Source organism: Marmota marmota, unplaced genomic scaffold, assembly GCF_001458135.2.
Source record: "Marmota marmota marmota unplaced genomic scaffold, marMar, whole genome shotgun sequence".
Taxonomy (NCBI): domain Eukaryota; kingdom Metazoa; phylum Chordata; class Mammalia; order Rodentia; family Sciuridae; genus Marmota; species Marmota marmota.
This window is the reverse complement of record NW_025999962.1, coordinates 4456770-4464647: the sequence shown is the minus strand read 5'-3', so window position 1 is coordinate 4464647 and position 7878 is coordinate 4456770. Positions and strand designations below refer to the sequence as shown.

Here is a 7878-nt window from a genome sequence, read left to right as displayed (position 1 = left end):
CTCCCTCTCCCTCTCTCCTTCCCCCTCTCTCTCCCTCTCCCTCTCCCTCTCCCTCTCTCCTTCCCTCTCCCTCTCCCTCTCTCCTTCCCCCTCTCTCTCCCTCTCCCTCTCCCTCTCTCCCTCCCTCTCCCTCTCTTTCATGGTGCTGGGGTAGAACCAGCGCCTCAGGCTTGCTAGGCAGGCGCTCTGCCAGAGCTTCACCCCAGCTCCACAACCGCCAGTTGCCCCCTAAGGAAGTGACACCCCAGAGCCCACCCAGACAGGCCAGGAGGTGGGGGTGGGTGGCTCCCAGCGAGCACTCCATTGGCCCCTGGGCTGCACTCACAAAACAAAGCCAAAGATAGATAGAGCCGAGAGTTCCAAGAGGCCACAGTGGTACATGAGGCCCAAGTGCCAGGCACTTCTGTGACCTGATCCCCCGCGGCCTGCCTTCAGCCTTCAGCCTCTCGTACCTCCAGAGCGCCCTCCTGAGGTGTGGGTGGGAGGTGCTGGCCAGGGCGCCTGTGGTTGCCTGGAGGACCCCTGCCCACCTCTCCTTGCTTGTGTCTGGCGATGTCCACGGGTCTTAGCAGAGGGCTCGGCTGTGTACAAAGTCACTTGAGAAGGGACATGTGCTATGTGAGTCGGGGCTGGGGGCAGAAAGGTGCCTTTAAAGCTGTCAAGCCTCTGCCATTTTGGGGAGCCTGCTCTGTCCAATGGTGGGGGATCCTCCGGGATGGGGAAGATGTCCAGGGGAGGCCCGTGAGCCAGGGCAGGGTCTTCCTCCCTGGCCACCTGGCTCCTCAAAGGTGAGGGGATGCGGTGCTGCTGGTGAGGGGGTGTTCACCACTGCCAGGGGTTCATTCCCGGTGCCCTGGGAAGTGCCTCATCCTCTGAAAACCTCTTCACGGGAAACCCCAGTGCGAGTCCTCACCCAGGAGAGGCGCTGCCAGGGAAGAGGGTGGAGATCTGACTCTTCCAAGGCCATGCAGGCCCACGGTGGACACCCAACCGGAATCTGAACCGTCCTTCACCATTGCATGCCAGCATTTACGGAGGCTCTGCCTGCTGAGCCCACCCATGCTGGGACTTCTTCTAGGCACAGGAACACTGATGGGGAGCCGCAGGGAAGTATCCCCCATGCGGTGCATGCTTCCTGGGGGGCAGGGGGCAGGAAAGGACAAGACCCTTTGGAGATGATGGGGAGGCTCTGAGGACAGTGAGATAGTAATGGGGCCTGGGTGACGGGGACAGGAGAAGTAAGGTTTTTTGAGGAGGACTCCAAGAAGATAAAAGGGGAAGCAGCCATTCCCAGAGCTGAGGATAGGAAGATCATTGCAGGTGGAGAGGATGGCATGTGCCAAGTCCCTGAGGCAGAAACAGATTAAGTCCCTGCAGGGAACAAAAAAACAGATCAATATGGCAGAATCAGAGGGAGAGGTAGAGGCCAAGATGAGGTCTACACAGGACCAGTGCTGACCCCTAGGCTGGGTCCTAAGGACAGAGAGGGAACTGAGGGGACTCTTCAAGGCTCCTGCCCTTAGGAGATGCACTGGGTATCTATTAGCTCTTAGATATTCCGTTATGTTATCCCCGCTCTCTTTCCTTTGCACTTTAAGCCCCTGCTATGGACCTGGTCACATTCACTCATTCTTCCCTGGGCTGTGCCAAATCTGGGGCTGAGTCTGTCAATGGCACTCTTTAGCTTTGTTACGATGATTTTCATTTCGAGCATTTCCACTGGATTCCTTTCTGAGGTTTTATGCCAATCACATATGATCGTGTGTGTTGTCTTCCTTTTCCATTATGTAACAGATCAACCTGTTATTTTGAATTTATTTTCTGTTCCTAAATGATCTTCCTATCCTCAGCTCTGGGCATGGCTGCTTCCCCCTTTATTTTCTTGGAATCCTCCTCAGAAAACCTTACTTCTCCTGTCCCAGTCACCCAGGCCCCAAACCTGTTCCAAAACCTGTGTCATATCTAAGTTTGATTCTTATGAGGTTCTCTCTCCACACACTATATTTTAAAATTGCCTTTAGAGGCCTCATTTTTTTTGTTGTTGTTGTTCTTGGAAGTCAGATATTTTCATAAGAATTTAGATGGTAAATATATTTGACTTTGTAGGTTACATGGTCTGTTGTTGGTCTTGTTTTCTTTCTTTACTTCCTTCTCCATCTTTATTCCTTAAAAATCATGGACCCACAAGACTGCTGATCGGTGCCAGACTAAATGTCAGCCTCAGGAAATCAGGGCGGCTCCATGGAAGGGAGGGCTTTGAGTTTTGAGGAATGGGTGGAAGAAGCCACAGATGCCACTTGTGAGGCTGTGGGTGTCAGTCAGAGGAAGCCGAAGCCCAGTACTCAGGTGGGGGCCAGGCACCCAGGCAGGGCCACTAGTGCTGAGGCCTGGCAAGAGCAGCCCACCCACCACCACGGCGGGGACTGTATTAAGTCATTTTGCAAGTTTAGGAACACACTTCCAATTTTGGGGGTCAGAAGAATAGTTTTCGGCTACAAAACTTTCTTTCCAGAGCTCACTAAAAGCACAGAGTCACCTGATTCATCTTATAGATGAAGTTGCATTTCAATCCTGTTGAAGATGTCACACCAGGTGTCCCACCAGCAGTGCTGGCCAAAAGGACCTAGGACTTTTGAAAGGACCTAGGATCTGGGAGATGCATCCAACTGAAGGGGTCTGACCTCCGGGCCACCCTCAGCACCATGAGGAGCCAGCAACCACTGTCAGTCATAGAGAGGCCCCTGTCACCAACTGGCTGACACTGCCCAGAGACCAGCTTGCTTTCCTTCTGAGAAAGGGATGAGCTGTGCCCAGTCAGACACAGCACCTTCTGTGGGGCAGATGAGGTGGGCGGGGAAGGTCAGCATCCTTACCCTGGTGGACTCTGTGCTCAGGGTTCCTGTAAGGTGGTGCGGGGGATGAAGCTAGACACTGCCTGTGACACTGCCTCCACTGGGGCATGGGCAGGGAGCACTGCCTCTGCCCGGAGGCCACAGAGGCTCCCGATGCGGGTGACTTCAGTGCTGGGCCTTGGGAGGAATATGGGGCTAGGCAGAAGAGGGCAGAAGGCCCTGGGAGGGCTGCAGCAGCAGGGTGCTGGGCAGGAGGCTCTGGGCAGGGGCCACTCGCCCTCCTCCAGGCAGCCATCCCAGCCCCAGGCTGTGTCAGTCAGCTTTCTGCACTGTAACAAAATACCCGAGACAACCAGCTTATGAAGAGGAGGCTGGGCCTGAGATGGGCAGCACTTCATGGCAGGAGTGTACGATGGAGCAGGAAGCAAAGGTGAGAGAAGAGGGAGCAGCTGCGGTCCCATCACCCCTTGGCAACACAGTCCCAGGGACCTCAACACTTCCTGCTAGGCCCACATCCCAAAGTTCCTGGCCCTTCCCATCAGGGCCATGGGTGGAGACCCAGCCTGCAACACGGGGCCTTAGGGGACACCTACCCGGCCACAGCACACACTGTCATCTGGGCCTCAGCACTGGCCTGGGCAGCCACTCACTGTGAGTGTGAGGCTGGGGGTAAGTCGATTTCCCACGCCTCAGTTTCCTCACCTGTCAAGTGGGAATACCAGGGGAAGCCCAGATGGTGATGTGTCAGCAGTGCTGGGCAGAGACTGGCACTCTCCTGTGCTCCCTGGACGTTGGCCCCACCCTGCCCCTCTGCCCACGCCCGAGCTGGTGTCCTCCAGTCCTTGCCTGGACCCGGTATGTGGGTGCTCATGTCCCTCCTTATCTCAGATGGAAGCCTCTTCCCGGCAACAGTGCTTCCCAAGGGCCCAGGGTCAGAGCGTGTTCCCCCTCCATGGACAAGGACTCTGAGGCAGGGAGTGGCAGGGGCCTGCAAGGCCTGAGAGTAGCAGCCAGGTTGTGGGGCCCCTGCTTCAGGGCCCCATGCGGCTCTGGGGCCTCTGCCTCGGCTGCCCCTGCTTTCCCTGTAGCAGGCTCTCCCAGAGCTCCCCTGGCCCAGGGCTCTCTGGACCTGGGGCCTCCCCAGCCCTGCCTGGCCCAAGTCACCTCAGCTGTGGCCCAGTGCCCCAGGAGCTGGGGGCCAGGACCTGCCTCCTCCCTATCCCGGGGCGCCTGCCGCTGACCCTAGGTGGTCACCCTGGCGGTGGGCTGAAGGCCTCCAGAGGCTGCAACCTGCCCCAGCCCTCGGCTGCTTCACTTCAGGGGGAGGAGAGCAGCAGGCCAGACTTCTCTGAGCTCGTCACCTGTCACACCAACAACCCCTGGGCCAGGCTTCAGAAAGGCTGAGCCCAGGGTGCAACCAGGCCCAATGTGGGGTGGGCTGCTCTGCAGACGTCAGCTGGCCAGCGTCCCCGAGCAGGCACCCTGCAGGCAGCACGCAGGCCCCAGGGACAGAGACGTGGCCCCACAGACAGTGCAGCAGGTGTCCTCTGAGCCAGCGGCAGCCCTCGGGTGGCAGTGCACAGGGCTGGACTGGAGGAGGTTGCCCATCAGGTGACTGTGGATAAAACCTCCAGAAACTTCAAGCTTTAAAACACTTAAAGCCTCAAGAAGACTTTTTATTTGCTCAAACCAGTGAGTGAAGGAGACGAGGCAGGGCTGCCCAGGCCGCCTGCAGAGGCCTCCAGCCGCGGCCACGGCCTGCCAAACCAGGGCTGCAGGCTGGCCAGGTCTCCTTTCAGGAGAGGTTTTGGGAAATTCAGGAGCCCCCTCAATGCCCTTATTTTACTAGCCCTGGGCCAGAGCCAGGCCCACTGTGCGTGCTGGGTGCAGGCTACTGCAGGAAGGCGCGGAGGAAGTCGTTGTAGGCGACCCTGGAGGACAACGTCTTGTCGTAGTACTCCAGCACGTGGAAGAACTCCTCCTCCGAGAGGTTGATGCTGTACTGCCTCAGCACCTGCGGGGCACAGCAGGCCACCGTCACCCAGGCCGGCCTGCAGCCCTCCCAGAAAGGCACGCCTCACAGGACACAGCCCCAGGGCGGCCCCTCTGTGCATCTGGGTGTGACACTGGAAGGGATGGAAACCCTGGCTCTCCCGGGCTGCAGGCCAATCACCCCGACCTTCCTGAAGGGCCACATGTCCAGGCAGGGTGAGCAGACGGAGGAGCGGATTGGGGTGGGGAGACCTGGCCTCAGGGCCTTAATGTGGGTGGGCCGCAGGAGCCCAGTGATGCAGCCTATGGCAGAGACAGCTATCTGTCGCCCAGAGCCAACTGCCCTGCCCCAGTGACAGAACCTGTTTTTCTTCTAGGCTGCTGTGGCCCACTATCAGGGACCACTTCTCAGCCTCCCTTGCAGCCAGGCCCCTGACCAGAGAAAACGAAAGGAGAATGCTATTTGGAACTTCTGCGAGACTGCTCTAGAGGAAAGGCGCAGGTCCTCTTCCTCTCCTCCTTTCCTCTCTGGAATGTGGACATGAGGCTGGGGCTCCAGCAGCCATCTTGGAGCATGAGTTGGCACTGGGGGAGGAAGCCAGGCATCCATGGTGGTCAATGGAAACACGTCCCTGATGACCGTCCAGCCACCATGCCAGCTCTGGACTCCCTGAGGTGGAGGGAAGTCAAGTTGAACCTTCAGCCACAAATCCCAAGAGACAGATTCTGGTCATAAAGCTTAGGCTACCCATTCTTATCTATGTTTTGTCTTGGTGTGTTTCCAAGAGGAAACCCCTGGGCGGAAGGCAGCTGGCCTGGCTGTCGGGCCCCTGGGATGAAGCAGCGAGTGCTCAGCAGGGCTGGGTCCTCTGCCTGTGCCCATCTCCTCCTCTGCTGAGGGCAGTGTCTGAAGAGGGGAGAAGAGAACCGCCCTCCTTCCTGCTCCTCGTTCATGGCCAGAGGAGAACCCTGGCTGCCACTGTGCCTGGCCCCAGGGAAGGTGGCCATGGGCAATGTGGAGCCGCTGCAGGGCTGCTGACCAGGGGCTGGCCTGGGCTCCGTTCAGCCTGAGCACCATGGCGCAGCCCCACTGTGTGCGGGCTGCATGGGAGGCCTGTGTCCTGCTCTCTTCTGGGTCTACCACGAGGCCCAGCGGCAGGGGCCTGGATGGAGCACAGGGTTTCTGCCCAGCACCCGCCAGGGCTCAGGAGCAGCGGCAGTAGGCGGGGCCCACAGGAAGCTGCCAAGGGCAGTGGCGCTGCAGGGTGGGATGCAGGCCAGGGCGACCCTCAGGAGGAACTGGAGCTTGAGGGGAGGGGCAGGTGGACAGGGCCAGGTAACCAGCCCCAGGGGGCGAGGGCTGGGATAGCAGGTCACCTGGGCCTTTGTGTGGCACCACAGGGGCCCTGTTTTGAGCTTTCTGGCCACTGATGCTGGGTGGTGGGTCCTGCTCAGAGGCCACCACCCCTGGGAGCTGGGCTCACCTTCCTGAAGTCAGCCACACTCAGAAGCCCCGTCCTGCCCTCGTCGTAGCTTTTGAAGCTGCGCCGCATGGGCCGCCAGCACTGCAGGATCTTGGGCTGGATGCGCAGCAGCGCCATGTGCAGAGAGCACGACTCTGTGCCCGCCTCCTTCTGCAACACAAGGGAGGCTGGGAGGGAGGCACCCAGGGCCAGGTGGAGGAGGGGTGGGAGCTCCCTGGGGGTGTCTGTCCTCGCCTGCCATGGACCCCTGCGGCCCTCCCCGCACCTTGTGAAGGGGGTCGAGCTCCTACCCCCAGGTCACAGAGGAGGAGACGGAGGCTCAGGAGGCCACATGCCCTCCTGCAGGTGAGGGCCTGGCGGGTGCCAGGTCAACTTCAAGATGGTTTGAGAAAAAAGAGGTTCCACCCTGGGAATTCCAGTAGATTATAAGGAGTCTAAAACCTCGCCCGGTTGTGGTCCCATCCAGCAACTAGAGCACACGCGCACACCGCCCCAGCATCGCTTAGGCGCCACTGACTGGAAACAGGATATTTTAGCAGGATTTAGCCCAACACATGTCTGGATATCACAGAGGTGAGTGTCGGCAGCAACGAGTAACACTTTTGGGGACAGTTTAATCTGAACATGGCGCTATGTAAAACAAATTAGCAGATCAAACTGCTTTCACTTAGCGCCTATGATGGAAAGACCCCAGATCCCCAGAGCTTTGGTAGCTGCTAATCTGCCTAATCGGTGGGTCCATGCACCCCGAGGACGGGGTTCTGGGCTCAGTGGCTCGTCCCACGTCCAGTTCCCATCACTCCACGGTGTGCTGACACTGTGGCACTCTTTGGCCCGTGACCCTGGCAGTGCCAGAACCAGCAGCCCCGGGGCCATCTCCCCAGCGGGCTCAACGCTGCTGAAGGCTGCAGAGAAGATGCCCAGAGGCTGGAAAGCCCACTCTCTTCCTTCTCTGCAAGAAGCTTCACCAGAGCGCCTCAGTTATGGTGGGGCCACGGCAGCTCCAGAGGGGACGGAGATGGGCTGAGACAGGGCCACAGCGAGTCAGGTGGGCAGGGGCTGCTCTCCCAGGGGCGCGAAGGGCAGAACCATTGTGAAGCGTGGCGTGGAGCCTGGGGTGGGCCAGGAGAGCAGTGGGCTGTGCTGGGCCATCTGCCACGAGGCCGCTCTCCCTGGTTGTCCCAGGGCACCTGTCACCAGCTTTTAGCCACACGGAGGGCAGATGAGTTCTGGAAGCTGGGCAGCCTCTCCTCGGGAGGCTCAGGAGGCCCAGCGCGCTCTTCCCAGCACTCTCACTGGCCACTCCGCGCAGGCCTTCCGGCCAGCAGACCTCGCTCATTCACAGGCCAGGCAACAGGTCGTGGGCATGGAGGAAGGAGGGAGGTAGGGGCCTCTCAGGCCACGTGGTCTCCATGGTCCCCAGCTGTGTTCCTGGGACCTGTGGCCTCTTCCCGCTCACCAGAGAGCTGAGCTGGCCAGAGGACGCCCCAACCTGAGTTCCCCTCCATGAGCTCGGCCTAAGCCTCACACGGGCCCTGCTTGTTTAAATG

The 7878-nt window shown here is 59.4% G+C and overlaps 1 protein-coding gene across 1 annotated transcript in view; it reads right to left on the bottom strand.

The window, feature by feature from the left end:
- Nucleotides 1-4520: 4520 nt before the first annotated feature.
- Nucleotides 4521-7878, bottom strand: part of Efcab6 (EF-hand calcium binding domain 6) — a 190341-nt gene continuing 186983 nt past the window's right edge. The window contains 2 exon segments of the mRNA XM_048803015.1: nucleotides 4521-4866; nucleotides 6329-6478. Of these exon segments, the coding sequence (XP_048658972.1) occupies nucleotides 4744-4866; nucleotides 6329-6478 (273 nt within the window). The 3' untranslated portion in view covers nucleotides 4521-4743.